A 20194-nucleotide genomic window follows, 5' to 3' on the forward strand; every position below is an offset into this window, starting at 1 on the left:
CCATATTAAAGCACTGGCTACTATTATAGTCACAGTCTCAAAATTTTAAATTTCCTTTGGTTGCTTTCTAAATATAGAATTGTGTAACAGGAGGAATAGGCTGCTTGTTGTCCCAGCCACCCGGCTATCTTATACCCAAAATAATCACACAGAAATTGTATTGATTTAAACACTGCCTGGCCCATTAGCTCTAACTTCTTATTGGCTAATTCTTACATCTTAATTTAACCCATTTCTATTAATCTGTGTTTTGCAACGTGACTGTGGCTTAGAGGCAAGATTCTAACCAGCGTCAGTTTCAGGCAGGAGATCGTGGCATCTCTTCCTCTGTCCTTCTTCCCAGCATTCAGTTCTGTCTTCTCCACCTACCTAAGTTCTGCCCTATCAGGCCAAGCAGTTTCTTTATTGATTAACCAATGAAAGCAACACATAAAGAGAAGGACCTCCTACAACAGAATTGAAAGTACTCCTGTAACATGAGGTGCCTGGCTTGTTTGTTTGAGTTTTCTGTCCTGCCCGGTACCCAACAACTGTTTATCCCCAAAGAAAATCACACATAGGTCTACATAAATTATAAACTGATTGGCCCATTAGCTCTAGCCTCTCACTGGCTAACTCTCACATCTTGATTAACCCATTTTTCTGATCTATGTTAGCCATGTGGCTAAGTACCTTTTTCAGTGAGGTAGATCACATCCTGCTGCTTTGGTGGTCTGGGCAGGAATGGGAGGAATCAACTTCCTTCTTCGCAAAATCTCCTGTTCTCATTACACCATTTCTACTTCCTGTCTGGTTTTCCCACCTATATTTCCTGCTTGGCCAATCAGCATTTATTTATAACATGATTGACAGAATACAGACAATTCTCCTGTACCACTTCCCCCTCTTTAAAAAAAAAAAAAGCAAAATATCCATAGTCCATTTTTTGGGAATGTGGGCATAGTATTCCAGGCTACTTCCAGCTGGTTGGGGGCACTGATAATCTTATGGGGACCTAAAGAAAATTTAGAGTTATTATCAAGTCCTGACTGAAGTATCCTGTGAGTATTGATCATTTCAGGCAGCAGTCTTGAACCTGTTTTGGATGACAAACTCAGACATCTGGGCCATCTATTCCTGTGGGAGATTTCTCAGGTGGCCTTCCTTGATCAAAGTTGATTTTTCTTAACTCTGAATAAATCCACAGCCTCTCATTTTCTGTGGAAACAAAAGAAAAATCTCTTCTCCAAAAACAGGCACCCAATGCAGGAAGATAGGCATGAATATTAGTGGGGAAACTGGGCTTAATAATTAAGGGTATGCACCACTTTGCTTCCCCCTGTAATAGATTGCCTCTTTCTATGATAGTATGGACATCTTCAGTATTTTCCTGAAGACCCCTCCCCCCATCTGCCATTCAGATGCTTGCAGACTTCTGTTGCTGAACATGACTTTCTTGAACCCTAACCTCAAAGGCATGGTTTCTCTTTTATCCAAATTCCTTGTCCCAGCAATAACCAAAGGTTGACTGTCCTGTTTTGTTTTTTTTTATGCCCTCAAAAACTAGTAAAATGGTCACTTTCAAATGCTTTTATTAATGATACCAAGAACCCCCCAAAGGAAGCCCAGTTTCCCCACTAATATTCATGCCTATCATCCTGCATTGGGTGCCTGTTTCTGAAAGTGCCTCATTCATTCAGTCAGGTTGGCCCTGCCATTTCCTGTATCACTCTGTGCTCTGTTTCTGTATCACTCAGAGACTTGAAATTCTGCCTCTAGTTATGTTCTGCCCTGCTAGCTGTGGTATTCTTCATGGCTGTCGATGCCTGACCTACAAGGACCCCTACAGATCACATTGATACAGCTGGAAAATTCCCCTAGGGCACTCCCAATTCCCCCAAAGAATCCCCCATCTTCTCACATACTGGTTTCCCAGTGACCTCCCCACATCACTTTATTAAAATTCTATTATTTTTGTATTTCATGTGTATAGATGTATTGCCTGTGTGTATGTTTGTGCACCATGTACATGCTTGGTGCGTGTAGAGGCCAGAGGACTCCTGGGGCTGGAGTTATAAATGTTTGTGGACCATCATGTATATGCTGGGAACCGAACCCTGGTCCTCTGCAAGAGCAGCCAGTGCTCTTAACCACTAAGCCATATCTTCAGGTCCTCTCCAGTCTCCTTATTACAGACATATTCACAACATTCTCTCTCCTTCGAAACATTCCAACTTCCCTAATATTAGTCAAATTCTTCTTGTTTCAAGCCAATCCCCCTATCACACTCCATTCATCCCAGCAGGCTTTGGTCATTGAATTCCTTGACTGACAATCCTAACAGCCCCCCTTCCCCACCCCACCCCCATCTCTCGTCCCTTCACCTCCTTCTGCACGAGGATCACTATGGCAACAGCAACATTCGTATTTCTCCATTATAATGAGATGCGCCCGTTGCCATGGAAACCACACACACGTGCAGGCGACCAGGACCTGGGCTCAGTAACTGTCTGAACTTGAGAGCAGTGCTATTGTTCCCCTAGTAAACACCTTCCCCATCCTCCTACTCTCCCTTTCCCGGACTAAGAGCCCACAACCTCCCAATCAAGCTAGTTAAGGGCAGACGCTGGTGCCAGAGACTCTGGTTTAGTAACAAGGCTTGGACACTGTGCATGCGCTCTAGCTAAGCACGAAGGGCACACACACACACACACACACACACACACACACACACACACAGAGAGAGAAGGCGGAGCAACGCCCAGCCTGATGGAAGTTGTAGTTTCCTACGTTCTACAGCACTACAGCAGATGACCAATGGATGGGTGAATTGGATGTGGGACAAGGTTTCTGAAGCTGGGATCTAAAGGGTAAGCAGGTATTGTCGCCACAGGAACGATACAGCGGCAACCCTCCCAGCTGATTCGCCATTTTCTTTTCATCTTTCTACCTCACAGCTTACTCTGCACCAGAAATCCTGGATACAATGGAGAACTAACAAGATTTTTTTTTCCTTACTGGGAGGGTGGAGTGTTGGTTATAGACTGATAATAATTTCATAGGTCAATGATCAAAAACAGTATGCTAATAGTGACAGGAAAGAAGACATGCAAGTAATGTTAGAATCTTTGTACACGCGTCCATTTACCCCACAGAACCCTGTGAAGTAAGCACTATTATTATCCCCAAACTGTAACCTAAAGGAGCCAGGAAAAGGCTCAGCAGGTGAGAGCATTTGCATTCACCCCGACCACCAGGGTTGAAACCCATGGAAACAAGAACCTAGTTTCTAGCAAGTCATCCTCTGTCCTCCACATATATGCTGTGGATTAGGCACTCACACACACACACAAACATATACAAAGTTAATTAGTAAGCACATTAATTAAAACATGTAACATAAAGAGGTTAACTAACTGAAAACTACGTGCATGGAGCCAAGGATGCAAGTCCAGGCAATATGTTTTCATACTGGTAAATACATGATAAACTTCCAGAAGATGGCGTGTATCTAAGAGGATGAGGCAGAGAAAGCCCAAGCATGGGGTGAGGTGATTTAGGGACACTACTCAGGGGTGGTCTTCAGTAGATGAGTCTTGCGCTGGCCCAAAGGGACTGACTTTACTCACCAGCTCGGCGCCTGGAGCATAGCCCAGGAGTTGCTGTCCCAGTTCGCTTTGTGCTGTTGTGATAAACACCATGACCAGAAGCAGCTCGGAAAAGGAAGGTTTATTTGACTTACTGGGAACTGGTACTTCATCAAGGGAAGCCAGTGCAGGAATGCTGCTTACTGGCTTGCTTAGTTCCTTTTCTTTTCTTTTCTTTTCTTTTCTTTTCTTTTCTTTTCTTTGTTTTTCTTTTCTGAGATAAGGTTTCTCTATGTAGCTCTGCTGTCCTAGAACTCAATATGTAGACCAGTCTGGCCTCCAACTCACAGAGATTCACCTGTCTCTGCCTCCCTAGTACTGGAATTAAAGGTGTGCACCACCATGCCTGGTTTAGTTATCTTTCTTAAACAGGCTAGGCCCACTTGTCTAAAGATGATACCTACAGTGGGCTGGGCCCTTCTACATTAATTAATAACTAAGAAAAATGATTCACAGACATGTCCACAAGGCAACCTGATGGAGGTTATCTTAGTTTGCTTTCTGTTGCTGAAACAAAATGCCATGACAAAAAGCAACTTGGGAAGGAAAAGGTTTATTTAGCTTGCATATCTCAGATTACAGTCCTTGGAGAGAAACCAAGACAGGAACTCAAACCAGGAACCTGGAGGCAGAACCTGAAGCAGAAGCCATGGAGGAACACTGCTTACTGGCTTGCTCACTATGGCTTGCTCAGCTTGTTTTCTTATATTACACAGGACCATCTACCAAGGGGTGGCACCACCCACAGAGGACTGAGCTTTCCACTATCAATTAGCAACCAAGAAAATGCCCCACAGACTTGCCCACATGCAATCTGATAGAAGCTGAGGATCCTCTTCTCATTTGACTCTAGCTCATGTCAAGCTGACAAAACCAAACCTAACCAGGACACAGGCAGCTTCTTAGCTGAGATTCCTCCTTTTCAGTTAGTTAGACTTGTCAAGTTGACAAAAACTATGAGGGTCACTAACCTTGACTTTTCTTTTTGCCTTCCCTAAGGGCATTTTTTAAAAATAAATACTGTCCATGGGCCAAAAATAAGCTTCATTCTGTTTTGTTTTTGGCAAACATTTTTTCAAGGTGAAGTTCCTTATGAGAGCCATACTCCTTTACCTAAATCTCTTTCTATGCTCTATTTCTGTTTTTAAAATTTAATTTCTCTCTGCTGTGTGTGTTTCTGTGTGTCCATGAAGGCCAGAAGAGGGCATCATATCTCCTAGAGTTATAGATGGTTGTGAGCCACTCCCTGTCACAATGGGGCTGTACTTAGGTTCTCTGTAAGGACAGAGAGTGCTCCTAACCACCAAGCCACTTCCACCCCTATTTCTAATGTTCTCCCATATCAATGTTGTTCTGTGGACTGTGGGAAACAAGGGTGTAGAGAATCCTCTTGGGTGACTCAAGACACATCAGCAATAAATGTTTATTATTGTATATCTAGGATGTGTTTTGTTGTTAGCACAGCATCGGTGTAGCCACAGACAACTGACAGCAAATCCAGTCAACATTGTGACTTATGGATCACATAAGATCTAAATATGAGCATTTGATACTAGGACTTCAAACAGGTATCTTCTTTGTCCAGGAGGGGCAGTGTGTGTGTGTGTGTGTGTGTGTGTGTGTGTGTGTGTGTTCCAACACACAAAGGGCAGAACAAAAGAGGAGAAACCTGTCATTGGAAACCCCACATTCAGGTGTACTTAGAGTCTTTGACACCTTGTCTGAACCAGAGTGGTCTTTTACCTTAATTTTTTTTTTTTTTTGCTATTCTAAGTGTGTCTTGTGATCCATTAGTAACAGAACCATCATCTTTCTTGAAGATATTGCTCCTCCCTGACCTGCCAAATCCAACTCTGTGCCTCAACAAGTTTTGCTTTTCATCTCTACATGGAAGCCCAAGCAAAATCTACCTCAAGCTGGGTTTTGTAGCCTACTCTTGATATGGGTCCCTTTCAGTTGTGCACACAGAACCCCAATGTCAAGCTACTCTTAATCATTAACATCCTTCACTTCAGAAGCACTACACCAGAACAAAGCCTATGACCTGGAACCAGAGTCCAACAGAAATCGAGATTTCTAGATTATTCTCTCTCTCTCTCTCTCTCTCTCTCTCTCTCTCTCTCTCTCTCTCTCTCTCTCTCTGTGAATGCATGCATGTGAAGGTGAGAGAACAACTTTTGGGAGCCAGTTCTCTCCTTCCAATGTGGGTTCTGGAGGTTGAATTCATTTTATCAGGTTTGCAAGGCAATCTTTTTTGTTGTTGTTCTTTGTTTCATTTTGTTTTGTTGAGACAGGGTTTCTTTCTGTAATGGTTCTGGCTGTTCTAGAACTTGCTTTGTAGACTAGACCTCAAACTCATAGAGATCTGCCTGCCTCTGCTTCCCAGGTGCCATAACCACCTGGCAAAGCAACTTTTCTAAATTTTATTTTTTTAAAAATTTTAACCTGATGAGCCATCTCTTTGACATTAGATGTTCTTCATCTCCCAGTTCTCTGCTCCTTCTCAGTATGGGCTTCATCTCCACACTGGCCTAAGGTGATTGGTGGTGAGTAGGCCTAGAATCACCACACATCTCATTTTGGAACATTTTAAGAGTAAGACAACTGGGCGGTGGTGGTGCACACCTTTCATCCCAGCACTTGGGAGCCAGAGGCAGGTGGATTTCTGGGACTTCAAGGCCAGCCTGGTCTACAGAGGGAGTCCCAGGACAGCTAGGACTGTTACACAAAGAAGAAACCTTGTCTTAAAAAAAAAACCCAAACCAAACCAAAAGAGTGAGACAATCTTTCCTAGAAGTCCTGCCTCTGCTTGAGAAGACTCAATGGGCCAAAATCCCATTCTCAAACTAATTACTCAGAGGACTTGGGCATGGCCAAATGTCTGGAAATTGCTATGGTTGTGAAGTGGTTTAGAAGAGGAAGGATGAGGGATGGAACATCAGCTGTCCTAGCAATGGATTAATTGTGAGCCCTCCATTCATCCTAGAAGAAATTCACTGACAGAAAGAACAATGGGATGCTCTGGGCCATTTCATTTTTTTCCTCTGGATCTGTGTCCCTCCCTCCCCCCAGAAGCCATGAACTCAGCCTAGAGACCAAAATAATGCTGTTTATTCCATGTCAAAGCACAGCCATTCAGTTAGTTCCCTTCCCTCCAAGGCAGTCTTTAGCTTGTCCCACTAGATCTTCAGAGCCATCTCCTCTGCCCCACCCCGAGAAATGGCCAAGTCCCCAGCTCATACTACCATATTTTCTCTTCCTATGCTTTGTCATGTTCCTTTAAAATTGTCTCCTCCCCCTCCACCCTCTTCAGTGTCTCACTTCCCCAGTCCTATCTCTTACCCTCCCTCCTATCTCTTCTCCCCCTTTCCCTCAGAAGTCTCCCCCTTTCTATCTTTTCTCTTCTCCTTCAGTCTTGTTCATTCTCCCTGGCCTCTCCGGTTTCAATCTTGTAGTCCCCAGGGCTCTCAGTTTACTTGTCAGTGTCCCCATACCTTGGCTTCTTTATGTGACCTCCACTGAGCCTTCCCCGTCCCAGCTCTGTCCTTTTCTTGTTTTCTGTCTTGGCTGATCCTGTCTACACCTCTCCTCATGCATTCTTCTCCAGAGTAATGTCCTTTTAATGTGCCTGGGCCATTAGCACTTCCCACAGGTGTGGCTCCAGGATCTCAGAGACCATAGTCAGCATCCCATAGGATGTAGAAGAGGGCCAAGAGGAGGTCCTTAGATGACTCAAGTGATTAGAAGGGCTGGGATGGCCCATTGGGCGTGAGCCCTGTTATCTTTGGGATCAAAGAATATGTTCCTGCCCTCCATGTGGAGGGTAGCAGGCAGGGGTGCACAGGGTCAGGGTTCCTGGGATCTCCCCCAGCAATCTCTGAGCAAATCCATGTGAAACAAGGCTGCTCCTGTGAGGAGACGAGCAGCAAAAAGGTGTCTGCAGGGCAGGCGTCTGGCAGCATGGATGGAGCAGCTGCAGTGTGTCAGGGCCCCATCCAGGAAGAAGTCTGAAGTGCCATCCTTAAGGGCAAAGCCAGTTCCGGTCCAGTGAAAACCTCGGGTTCCGTGCTGTCTGGCGAAGGCCAGCTCCTCGGCTACTAGGTCTGTCAGTTCTGGTCCGCAGGCAGCTCGGAACTTGGCTAATGGCTCACAGTCCACCCCCTCATCTCTGCAGGGGCGGCAAAGCCTCTTTGGCTCCCCTGGGCCTTCTTCACCTCCGTCTTGTACTATCTCCCCTGCAGCCAGGGACTCGACCCTTGTCATTGACCATTCTGGATGACCCTCCAACACAGTCCGCATAGGGGTGGTGCATGGTACACCATTCCCCAGCCCTGGAAGCCTCCCTCCTAAGTCCCCAAATTCCATCTGCTGTCCTTCATTCTTGGAACCCACAGTTCGGGGGCCCCCTTCGTCTCCATTTGCTATGCCTGTAGCTCTTGCATCCTCCAGATGAACAACAACGATGTCCTCCAGGCCCCGTCTTCTTTTGACTCGAAACCTCCCACCTCTGTCCTCTGCAATCTCTGATCCTTTCTGACCCTCACCGCCCCACCGGGGTCCCCTCTGATCTCCATTCTCAGGGACCCACTCTAAGAGCTTCTCCACATGGCCGTCCCCCCACCTCCTAATGTCTAGCCCCTTCTCCATGTCAAACTGAGGCCCTTTCCAATCTCGAGGTTTCGTTGGATGTGCCGTCTCCTCTTGCAATTTGATGTCCCTCCAGGGAATTCCTTCAAGACTTTTGGTCTTCTCAGACTCAATCTGGGCGCCCCTCTGGTCGGTGGACCCCAGCACCCTAACCCTTCCATCCTCCACCTGGGTTTCCCTCCAGTCTCTGACCTCTGGCCCTCTCAAGTGCTCTTTTTCCAGCTGGGCTCCTGTCCCTTCAGGGCCCCTCACCTTCTGATTCTCCAACCAGACTCCTTGACCATCTCTCAACTGTAATCCCTTTCCTTTCTCACTTTCTCGCTCAGACCCTCTCCAGTTGCTGGCCTCTGTACCCCTCACCTTCTCTATCTCCATCTGTGCCCTATTCCTAGACTCACTCTCCAGCAACACTCTGTCACCATGAGCACCCTCGGAGGCTGCCTCTCCAGTCGCATCAGCCCACTGCATGGCCACTAGGTCGCGAAGGCACTGAGCCACACTGTGTGAAGGGCTGAGGCGGCGAAGAAGTCGCCTTCGATGGCCACGCACTAAAGCACAGGCATCCAGGTCACGGGTTGCTTCGTAGGCACGGAAACGTACCCACATGTCGTGGCGGGGTGCCCAGTTATGCTCAAAGTATCTGATGAAGGCAGTTGGAGCCTGGGAACGTAGCTCAGCCAGCGCCTCACTGTAAGCTGTATAGGACTTTGAATCTGCTAGGCGGCAGAGGAGTGGCCATAGGTCTGGATCCTCCTGGCTGGCACCGCCCAACTCCTGTGCCTTACTGAAGAGAGTCTCCAGACCCTGAGCTCGACAGATCTGCACGCGCGCACACGGCAACAGCTGGCGAACTGCACGCAGCTGCCCAGCCACCTCAGGTCCAGCTGTGAGGCAGCGCACGCGGCCTTTGACATCCGGAGCGCTTTGCAGCAGGGAGACCAGCATGAACCTCAGCAGGCTAGGCGTGCCGGGGCGCGCCACGCAACAGGCAGTCTGGCGCGCACGTCCTGCGCTGTCCACGCACAGCACTGCCATCAAGTCCAGCGCGCCCTGCAGCCCAGGCAGCCGGTCAACCAGCAAGATGCGCGGGAAGCGCCGCAGCAGCGCCCTGGTGCGTGATGTCAGGAGGAACACCGTTTCCACCATTGCTTGGTCCTCTACAAACACCAGTTTCACCTGCGGGCAAGGGTAGGGAGGCAAGGAAAGAGGTCAGGGCACACTGTGTGTGTGTGTGTGTGTGTGTGTGTGTGTGTGTGTGTGTGTGCCCATGTCCGCTCATGTGCGTCCTGCCCAGTTCCCAGGGCACATACTTCCTCTGTAGAAATGCAAATCCATTCGTTCATGCATTTGCATAGAATCTTTTGATTGGCAAGTGACAGTATAATAAAATCAAAATCAAGTGCTCTTGTAAACTAGTAGCTCTCCTGCGTTTGCGACCAGGACACCCCGATCTGATCTGATAATATTAGGGTATCTGTGATACTGTTAGACCCTTTATACTCTTCAGCTCTAGTTGCTATTCCTGGAAGCCGAGTGTTATTCCTTCCTGCACCCAAGAGCAGTCTATGCAAGGGCCTTAAGACCACTACCAGCAACAGGAGCTTCAAGAGACAAGCGACTGCCTGGACCCACTCTGCATCTGCTGGAGCTGAGACTTTGAACTTGCTTAGACAAGACTCCCTGGGAGTCCCCAAGGCTTTAATTTGAGGGTCACTGGTAAGTAGCAGATAATGGAGGTAGATCAAATGGTGGTGATTTGAGGCTCTCTTGTCTACCACATGGCTTGATTTTACCTCCCTGCCTCAATTTCCTCTTTAACCTCTGTTTCTGCTGGTTTCCTCTTGTAGGAACTGTTTATTCCTCCAAGTGAGGGAGCAGTAGTTAAAAACAAAGCTTTCTAGACCAGACTGCTCCACCCCAGGTCCTGCACCCCCTGCCTTCTGGTGGAGTGGCTTCTGGCAGCCTGAGTCACCTCCATCTCATCTCTAAAATGGCAACAGCAAGTCCTGTGACTAGAGGAATGAACTGCATTAATGTGTCTTGTATACTGCCTGGTGCAAGCAGCATCATTACTAAGAAGGAGTATGCACTTTCTAAGAGTACAAGTTCATAATGACCATACTGTTTACAGACTTCCCCAACCCCAAGACAGGGTTTCATGTAGCCTAGGTTGGTCTCAAACTATGTAGTTAAGGATGACCTTGAACTCCGGATCCATCTGCCTACCTTCAAAAATGTGGGATTACAGGCATGTGCCACTACACTTGTTTTATATTAGGTGCTGGGGGTGGAATCCAGGGAACTCTACCAATTGAGCTATATTTCTTTAGTTATTGGGCCAGTCCTGGACTCCTTCAGCCAGCTTCTGTAAGAAATAACACACAGCAGTGGAAACAATTTGAATCCAATTTAATCAGAGATCATTCCACAGCCACTCTGCTATAATCCAACCTCATCCTGCAAGACTATTTAAAAAACACTGAATCATGTTCAGCCTTCATAAAATATACTAAAATCTTGGGGACAGGTTGAGTAGATGGCTCAATGGGCAGAATGAGCATGAGGACCTGATTCAAATCCACAGCACCCATATAGAAAACTGGACACAGCTTGGAGACTGCCAGTCTAGCTGAAAACAGTAATTTTCACTTCAGCATGAAATCCTGTCTCAAGACAATGAGACAGAGATAGAGGAAGACATGATGCTCTGATCTAGCTTCTGCATGGATGTGTGCACTCTTATGCTCAGGCACATGCAACATGCTTCCACATATATGCATAGCCACACATGCACACACACACACACAAAGACAGATATCTGCTAAATAACAGGTTGGCAGAATTCACAATGAAGAAAGACATTGCTGTCCTAACTCTAAAATCACACATTTAGTACCCCAAAGGATGAGATTTTAAATATATAGTTTTTTGAGATATCTCTGTGTAACAGTCCTGGCTGTCCTGGAACTTGCTCTGTAGCCAGGCTGGCCTCGAACTCACAGATCCTCCTCCCTCTATCTTCTGTGTGCTGGGATTAAAGGTATGCACCACCATGCCTGGTGAAATTCAATATATTTTAAGAAAAAAAATACAGTAAGTTTATTAATGACTCAGCTAAAATTCTACTACAATATTTTCACACATTGTTTGCTTAATTTTAAAAATTATTTTGTGTATTGTTTTTCTGCATGTATGGCTGTGAAGCAAGTGTGTGTCTGGTACCCTTGGAGCCCAGAAGAGGTGTTGGATTCCTGGGAATTAGTTACAGTTATGTCTCCAGGTGGGTGCTAAAAATTAAACTGGGTCTTCTGGAAGAGCAGGCAGTGATCATAACCACTGACCCATCCTTCCAGCCTCTAGCATTTTAGTGTCGTTTTAATTTGCTTAAAATATGTCTAACTCACATATTTTATTCAGTAGGGCAGACACATGGAGTTGTTTACATTTCAATTTAAGCTGTGTCATTTCATTGTAATAAATCATTAACTGTGAGTATAAGATGCTTTCTGTGTTTTGTTCTGTGTTCTGTGTCTAGTGAATCACTAACACTCACAGTCACCAAAAGATCTCCAACAGCACCAGAGGAGTGATTTGCCCAAGTCTTGGCACTAGCAAGTGGTGGGTCTAGGAGATAGGTTCAGGTGTTTAGGAGTGGCAGCGTGTATGTGTGTGTGGGAGAGCCAAATGTGCTGACATTTGATAAAGGTGGTGCTCTATATTGTAAACAAGTTTAGCTTTCTTCCAAACATTTATAGAGCAAACATAATATGCAGAGTACTGCTCTAGGCATGGAAGGGTATAAATAAGGTGCAATACCGAGTGTGGGACAGGCAGCAAACCAAAGATAAATACATCTTAAGTTGATGATTCTGGGTGAATGAAGTGTTTAGGAACATTAGTCATACATGAAGCGCCTTCTCTAGTAGACATCCCTCCAAACCATTTGATAACCCCACAAAACATGCCCTGTAATTATCCACTCCCTCTTTCAGAGAGGAAATTGAGACACAGAGAGGCCAGTTGCTTGTTTGGGTCATCAAGAGAGTAACTGTCAGAGATTTGAGTCCACATGGCTTGGGCAGAAGGCCAAACTCATAGGATCTGGCTTTGTGCACATTGGTGTGTCTCCAGAGATGGAAAAGCTTAAGGAGCATTATTTCAGGTGTGTGCAGGTAGTGGGTAGAGGCTAGAAATGCTAATAGAGAGACCACAGCACTTATCACTCCCACTCATGCCTCCCTATATGCAAGTGCACCTTTCCCATTCATATGATCAGAGTGGTATCAGTCTCTACTTTGTGCTGAATGGAGGAAAATGAGGGTGTGATGATAGTAGCTAATAGTTAAGGTATAAAAGACCTCTTACTTTCCAGATTCTCTCTTTCTCTGTACCCATTTCATTGCTGTGGAAGAGTGTCATCTACATCATCTAGACAATACATGACATTGTTCTTTTTAGATTTTAGCGGCTACACACACACACACACACACACACCCACACACACACCCCTTTATCTAAGACCGGCACAGGACTGGGTCCAACAAAGCTCCAGTATGATGGTGGGGAATGACTCAAGAAAACCAGTCCCTCCCCAGAGATGTATAGGTTGTTACTAGTTGCACACACACACACACACACCCACACACACACCCCTTTATCTAAGACCGGCACAGGACTGGGTCCAACAAAGCTCCAGTATGATGGTGGGGAATGACTCAAGAAAACCAGTCCCTCCCCAGAGATGTATAGGTTGTTACTAGTTGCTGGAAACAGACCTCCCCCATCCCCAAGTCGTGTAGCTCCTTGTAAACTTGCCATGTTCCTAAATAAACTCACCAGTTTTCGAAGCTAGTCTTAGGTGGAACTGCTTCTTGGGTATGTTGTTGATGCCCTATCGGGGGTGAATACAGACATTTGTTCATCTCCTAAAGCAAAGTTCACACATTCTCTGACACACACACTTAACCCTCACCTGACAACCATATAAAATAGTGTCTATCATCATTGTCGTCATCTCGTCATCTCGTCATCATCGTCAACATCCATCATCATCAATCTACATTTACAGATGAACAAACTGGAGCTCCAAGAACCTAAATTACCTGTTCATAATGCATTCACTCTCCCACAGCTTGTAAACAACACAGCCATAATATATGGGAAGCTTCCAGAACATATCAATAGCAATAAATCACATTGCCAGCTTTGACTATATTCCCTCAAAATGGCTGATGGGATATAAATATTGTAAAAACTTGGGGAGGTTGTCTTTGTCCTTTGCATACTGTACTGGTTATTTTTCTCAACACTGTGACCAAATACCTGCTAAGAAACAACTGGAGGTGTGGAAGATTTTATTTTGGCTTACAGTTTGAAGGGCTACAGTCCTTCATGGCAGGAGTTGGGGTGTGGAGGAGTGTGAAGTGGCTGGTCACCTGTGACTGCAGCTAGGAAGCAGAGCTCCAACAGGAAGTTGGACCAAGCTATAAAGACTGAAGATGCTCCTTCAGTGTCCCACTTCCTTCAGCCATGCTCCATCTCTTTAAGGCTCTACAACATTCCCAAACTGTGTCACATACCAGAGACCATGTGCTCAAGCAAATGAGCCTAAAGGGGGCATTTCACATTCAAACCATGACAAGTGACTGCAGTTTTATCTATCCTGGGCACTTAGCATTTGTACTTTATGTGCTTTGCAAGCAGCATCATGCCTTGCTATGGTCAATGAAATACAAAGAAAAGGGCCAGGAGCTGAGCTTATGCCTTTCAGTACTAGCAGTGTCCCACAATGGTGTATGTGTTACAAGGCTTGTGCTCCTTGGAGCCTTCTGAGAGGTCTTTAGTTCATTGGGGTATGTATCTGAAAGACTGTGACCCCATCTGGCCTTGCAGCTTCTCCATTTCCTGTCTTGCCAGGGTCTTGAGAAGCTTGCTCTCCCACATGCTCCCCACATGATGTACCATCATGCCAGGGGCCCAACGCAATATGGCTACTGATTCTCAACCTGAACCTCTAGAACTGTGAACTAAATGAATCTCTTTACTTTGTTCATGGCCTTAGACATTTGAGTATAGTGATGTAAAGCCAATGTACCTTTACTTAGAAAACTGCTGCAAAGTGAAAGGAACACTGTTATCTAGTCTTGAGATGACAATAAAGAACTCAGAATACCGGTGTGCTTTATAATATAGAACTCTTTTAAAAGAACTTATAAATGAAAGAAATTGAGGGAAACTATGCAAGGGGATGGACTGAGTACCCCACTCTCTCCTCAGCCTCTCAAGTGAAAAGATGCCACGTGTAAAACTTACCTTAGAAACTGGAAATCAGGTGAGAAAATGGGTTGTCATCCCACCCACAAGAACTATGAACCCTAAGTGAGCAGGTGGGAAGTACTAGAAACCAGTAGTGGAATCCCCCATCAGGACAAGGCAACACAGGACATTCCCATAAGACCAGGTGAGGCTGCTGGAAACCCTGGGTTTCTTCTCTCCCTCTAGGCTGTCACTCTCCCAAGTGACCGGAGGTTTATTCTGTAAGTAGGGTAAATGGAAAAGGTTGCTGGTCCTGGGGACAGCAGGCCCACCTGAGAATGAAGGAGGGAGATTCCAAGCTCCATGCAGGGTTGGCATGCATCATGCTGACTGCCAGCTCCAGTCTCTTCCCCACATGGTTGCTAGACTCTGGCAGCCTGGCCTTCACCACCAATCAGAAGGTGGGAAGACTTTTCTCAGGAAACCTGACCAAGCCCCAGAGAAGGAAAGATGTTGGCATTTGGTATTCTTTAGCATGCAAGGCAAGACAAACCATTTGTGTGCTAGGATGATAGCATACTACTGCATTCCCAGCAGGAGTTCAAGGTCATCCTTAGATACACAGCCAGTTCCGGGCCAGCCAGGGCTACCATAAGCCCTTGCCTCAAACAAAGAAACAACCAGAAAAAAGAATGCAAATGATGTGTAGAATAGACAGCATTATTGAGTGGTGTGTGTATACACATGCATGTGCGAGCTCTTGCACGCAGATGCACACATATGCAGGGAGGGTGGGGACTAACGTTAATGGAGATTTAATCAGCCATAAAGAAGAACAATATTAGCTCATATGTCAATTACAGGGACACAGATGGGCCTGGAGATCATATTAAGCAAGTCAGACTGAAACATAACAATATTGTGTTTTCTCTCAGATGTACAATCAGAAAATATACATAATGAAAATCAAGGAGGGTTATTAGGAAAGAGAATGAGTATAACAGGATGGGGAGAGGCAGATGTGGGGTTGGTGACTAAGGTCCAAGTACATAAAACACTTCAACTGATATCTCATGAACTCATAGCTTTGTTACTGGATATGTGTTTATATATATTTATATATATATACACACACATATATATAACATAAATGCAAACTTACCTGTGCATGTACAGCTCTACACTACCTGATGTAAAAGCCATACTAGTGATGATGTCTATTTAAGTTCAATTACTTAAAAACTCCAGTTCTGTGCTGGGGAAATGGAGGAGTTGGTAAAGTGCCTGCCACTAAGTACAGGATCCCAAGTTCAGATGCCTAGAACACACATTAAAAAAAATCAGCACGTGGTGGTGGGGGGGGGGGCTTAGGGAAAGCAGAGACAACTTATTGGCCAGATAGCCAGCCTAGTCAAATGAGCTTCAGGTTCAGTGAGAGTCTCTGCTTCAAAAAACAGAGGTGGAGGCACCAGGGAGGTGGCTCAGCAGGTCAAAGTGCTCACAACCAAGCCTGAGCACCAGAGTTTGATCCCCAGGGACTAAATGGTAGAAGGGAAAAACTGATTCTGGTAGATTGTCCTTTGACCTCTCTCTGAATGCAAGCTGTGGTATGGGTACACCTGTATATCCACCCCCACAAAAAATAAATATAATACATTTTTAAAATGTTGGAAAGTAACCAAAGTTAACCTCAGACACATGTGTGTATCCCCCACAACCAACAATAAAAAAATGAAACAAACAGAAACCAACCAACCAACAAACCAAAAACTCAGCTCCTCCTTCATGTTAGTAGTTTTAAATGACCAAGAGCATATGAGGGCAATGGCAACTATGCTGAATAACAGAAATAAAATTACTATCAGTATAGAAAGTTGGGGCTGGAGATGCAGTCCAGAGGTAGAGTGCTTGTCCTGAATCCCCCAGTGAGGGTTTGGGGCATGACTCAATGGTAGAACACTTGACTAGAATTCCCCAGTGAGGGGCAGGGGTATTGTTCAGTAGTAGAGAACTTGTCTGACATGTAATAGGCCTTGAGTTCTATCCCCAGGAGCACAAAAAGAAACAGAAAGTCAACAGTATCTTACAATTTTTCTGCACACCCCCAGCTTGTTTTACAATACTTTTCACTCTACTGCATTATATATCACAGCTTCCTGGGTGGCCAAATCAGGGGCATAATCCTTGGGAACATTCTTTAAACAGTGGACTTATTTATGAACTTTCTTTTTGCATAGTCCATGTTGAAAAAATTTAGATTGCCCTTCCCTCACTTGTATTCTTTTTCCTAGTATGCAACTGACATCGTATCTGGGTGTTTTTGTCGCTAGAACTTCTATAAGGCAGCCAACAGCCATACATGCTGTTTCAATCAACTAAAATAAACTCAGACTCTTATGGTACTGGTTGCATTTCAAGTGCTCATTGGCTAAGCACGTCTAGGGCTCCCATATAATGTAACACAGAATCAGAGAGTCTGCACTGGGTAGAAAATTGTTGGGCAGCTTGCATTAACGGGTGTTCTGTGGCTGCACCTTAAGCACTCTACCAGGTGCTTACTGAATAAACGGATGAAGGAATGATGTGTGGCAAGAGGATGGATGAACAACCCATGAAATCTGTCAGTGTGGTTTTCCCCTCCCAATGCTGCCTCCTGTGCGACCCTACCTTGGCCTCCGGATCTGTGCGGAAGAGACCCTCAAGCACTTGGAGGGCATCCAGGACCCCGTGGTCTGGGCCCTTGCAGTGGGACAGCAGGCGGCGCACATCAGCAGGGGCCACAAACTGCTTGGAGATCTGGTTGGTGATGCGGACAGGCAGGCAGGCATTGGCCAGCAAGTGGCCCGGGCGGAAGTGGTAGGCAAACTCGCGTGGGCAGGCGGGGTGCGAGTGGGTCAGCTGGCACTCAGACACCACGAGTCGATCCCGCAAAGGGCTCAGCTTGACAGTGATGAAGGCTGGGCAGCTGGGCTGGGGAGGCCTGCAGAGGGAACCACCAGCGCCTCTGTCACAACCCTCTGTGCATTCTCAGTTCTGTTTGTTTTTTTTTCTCCCCCTCCCTCCCACCCCTCTCCTCCTCTCATTAAGTTTCAAGGATAGAGGAGTGGAGAGCCTTAAGAATACATCAGCTGGGGTGAATTTGCATAAGTCTCTGTGTTTCATTTTCTCTGTCTGCTAATAGGATCCTTGTGTGGCTGAAAAAGAATTGACATGCTTAAGAACCCCCAAAAGACTGAACTAGCATATACAACACAGTAAGCACTACACATTGGTAAAAAGTTTTACACCTCCACACCCAGCTCTGTCCAGTGACTGACCATATACCTTATTATATGACCACTAGAAAATCTTAGCAATAAAATACTTAGGGGCTGGTAAGAGATGACTCAGTGGGTAAGGACACTTGCCACTAGGCCTGATGACCTGAGTTGGATTCTCAGAACCCACATAGTGGAAGGAGAGAACAGACTCCTGCAAACTGTTCTCTGACTGCTACGCATATGCGCACACACATGTATGCACAGGCACACATGCCTGTAAAGAAATATAGTAAAGAAATATAGTATCGTAGAAAAACACTTCAGATTGTCTTGTATCTGCTTCTGGTTTCACAATACCATCTCTAGATGAGGCCTTAATGAATTCTCCCTTTCCTCTGTACTCAGAGGCAATCACTACCTGCAATTATGTCTTTTGACTTGCCATGTTTTCAAAACCACAAGCAATGAGTTGTATAGTTCTGCTTTCAAACCTTGTATATCCAGCTACTTTACTCTTTCTAGAGGTAGGAACGTCACCTGAGTCCAGGAATTCCAGACTAGACTGGGCAGTGCAGCCAGAACTCTTCTTAAATAAACCAACACATGAAAAACAGGAAACTTCAAGAATTGAGACCGACAACAGTTCCCATCATGCCATAGATGTGTCAAGGACACGTTGAAGAACCCGGGCAGTACCTACCTATGGAATCCTCTATCTTAAGATCCCAATCAACATGACTGCCTGCATCCAGGCAACAAAAGACACTGATTGGCATGTAAACAGGACTATGTATACCAGCCAGAACCTGAAACCCAGATCAACAGCAATGTGTCAAGAAAACAGGCTTTGATATACACTTAAAAATGTGATACCAAACAACACTAAGAACCAACTAACCATTACCATTTCCAATGTGGATGTACCTCAACAAAGTCAGGAACAGAAGAGCAGCCCATTGTGGGATTCCCGTCTGTGTTAAATATAAACACAGACTAAGTTCACCTCTACTGCTAGGCTTGAAAGTAGTGGCCTTTTTAGACACCTGGTCTAGTTCTAGAATTTTTATGCATGCATTTTATTTTGGCAAAGTCATCATGTTGAACATGCATAGTGTATATGTTTTCCTATATGTGTGTTGAAATTTGGAAAGAAACCCTTTGTTTTGTGAGAAAACTGGTACCCCATCACAAGTGTCCACATCCTAGTTATCAGAAGTATATATGTCACCTAACATTCAAGGGACTTTCAGATGTGATTAAGTATCTTGAAATGGGACAATTCTGGATTGTAGTAGTGGTGAGGAGGCTGATATCATCATCAGGATCTTTATGAGGGAGAGAAGAAAGTAAAAGATTAAGAGAAAGGATCAGAGCACTTGTGTGGGTTCCAAAAGCTAGAAGGGTAGAGGATTCTTGTCCCCATACCTCCAGGAGCATAGACCAGGAGGATCAGGAATTCAAGGTCATCCTCAGCTGCATAGCAAGCTCAAAGTTAGCCTGGTCTACATGAGACCCTGTCTCAAAAAAAAAAAAAAAAAAGTTTAAGCCACTGTATTTATGGTAGTTGGTTACAAAACAGGAGACAAAGACAATGGGCACCTTCTGTGCTTCCTTTGAAGACTATCATAGATCTTACCAGGCTTTCCACATGCTGACTAATGCTCCATTTTATGACCCTGACAACTATTAAAAGACTTTACAGTCATTCAATAGATATGCTTTATAGTCATAGATACGCATTTAGATACCTCTTTGTATGAGTGGTTCTTGAACTGTGGAGCAAATCCCTTTGCATGGAATCAATTTTGGTAGTTATAGTTAGTATTGTAAAGAATGAATGAGAATAGGAATTACAAATCAGTATTTGGGTTTGATCCCAGGATCTTAAAAAAATCAGTATGTTCATAATAATAGTATGTAAATTGACATCTTCCTGAAAGAGGGTTCTGCAGTATTTCTCTATGGAGTAGTGCTTTTCCCCTGGCAGGGTTTTACCTATAGAATAGTGGTTAGCAAACATTTTCTGCCAAGAGTCAGATAGTAGATATATTTCAAAAGATACTATACACACACACACACATACACACACACAATACTTATACAAATCAACAGAATGGTTGTGTTTCAATAAAACTTCATGAGTTTCAGGCTGAAAGAAGCTCCCAAAGTTTCTTAGTTTTATGATCCCTGTAACATACACAGCCTGCTATGTAGTAGGGAAGTCACAGTTCCTTGGTAATCTAGTAAATCCAGTAGCAGATCCCCCAGTATGGTCTTCCATTGTCTCCAATCTCTCATGAGACAGGTGTTAGGCCTCAGGATCAACAGCATAATGAAAAGTTCCTTTGAGACACTTCTTTTCTCTATATGCACACTGAAGAAGCCAGCAGATCAAAAAGAAAAAAA

At 45.0% G+C, this 20194-nt stretch overlaps 1 protein-coding gene across 3 annotated transcripts in view; it reads right to left on the minus strand.

Annotated features, from left to right (window-relative positions):
- Positions 1 to 5243: 5243 nt before the first annotated feature.
- Positions 5244 to 20194, minus strand: part of Zswim9 (zinc finger SWIM-type containing 9) — a 21327-nt gene continuing 6376 nt past the window's right edge. For all 3 annotated transcript variants that reach the window (XM_050132085.1, XM_050132086.1, XM_050132087.1), the window contains exons 3-4: positions 17196 to 17508; positions 5244 to 9449 (exon numbers count right to left, since the gene is read on the minus strand). In XM_050132085.1, the coding sequence (XP_049988042.1) occupies positions 7473 to 9449; positions 17196 to 17508 (2290 nt within the window). In that variant the 3' untranslated portion in view covers positions 5244 to 7472. The remainder of the gene's footprint in view (positions 9450 to 17195; positions 17509 to 20194) is intronic.

This window comes from Alexandromys fortis, unplaced genomic scaffold, assembly GCF_014885135.2.
Source record: "Alexandromys fortis isolate MF-2015 unplaced genomic scaffold, M_Fortis_MF-2015_v1.1 scaffold_381, whole genome shotgun sequence".
In the NCBI taxonomy this organism is placed as follows: Eukaryota; Metazoa; Chordata; class Mammalia; order Rodentia; family Cricetidae; genus Alexandromys; species Alexandromys fortis.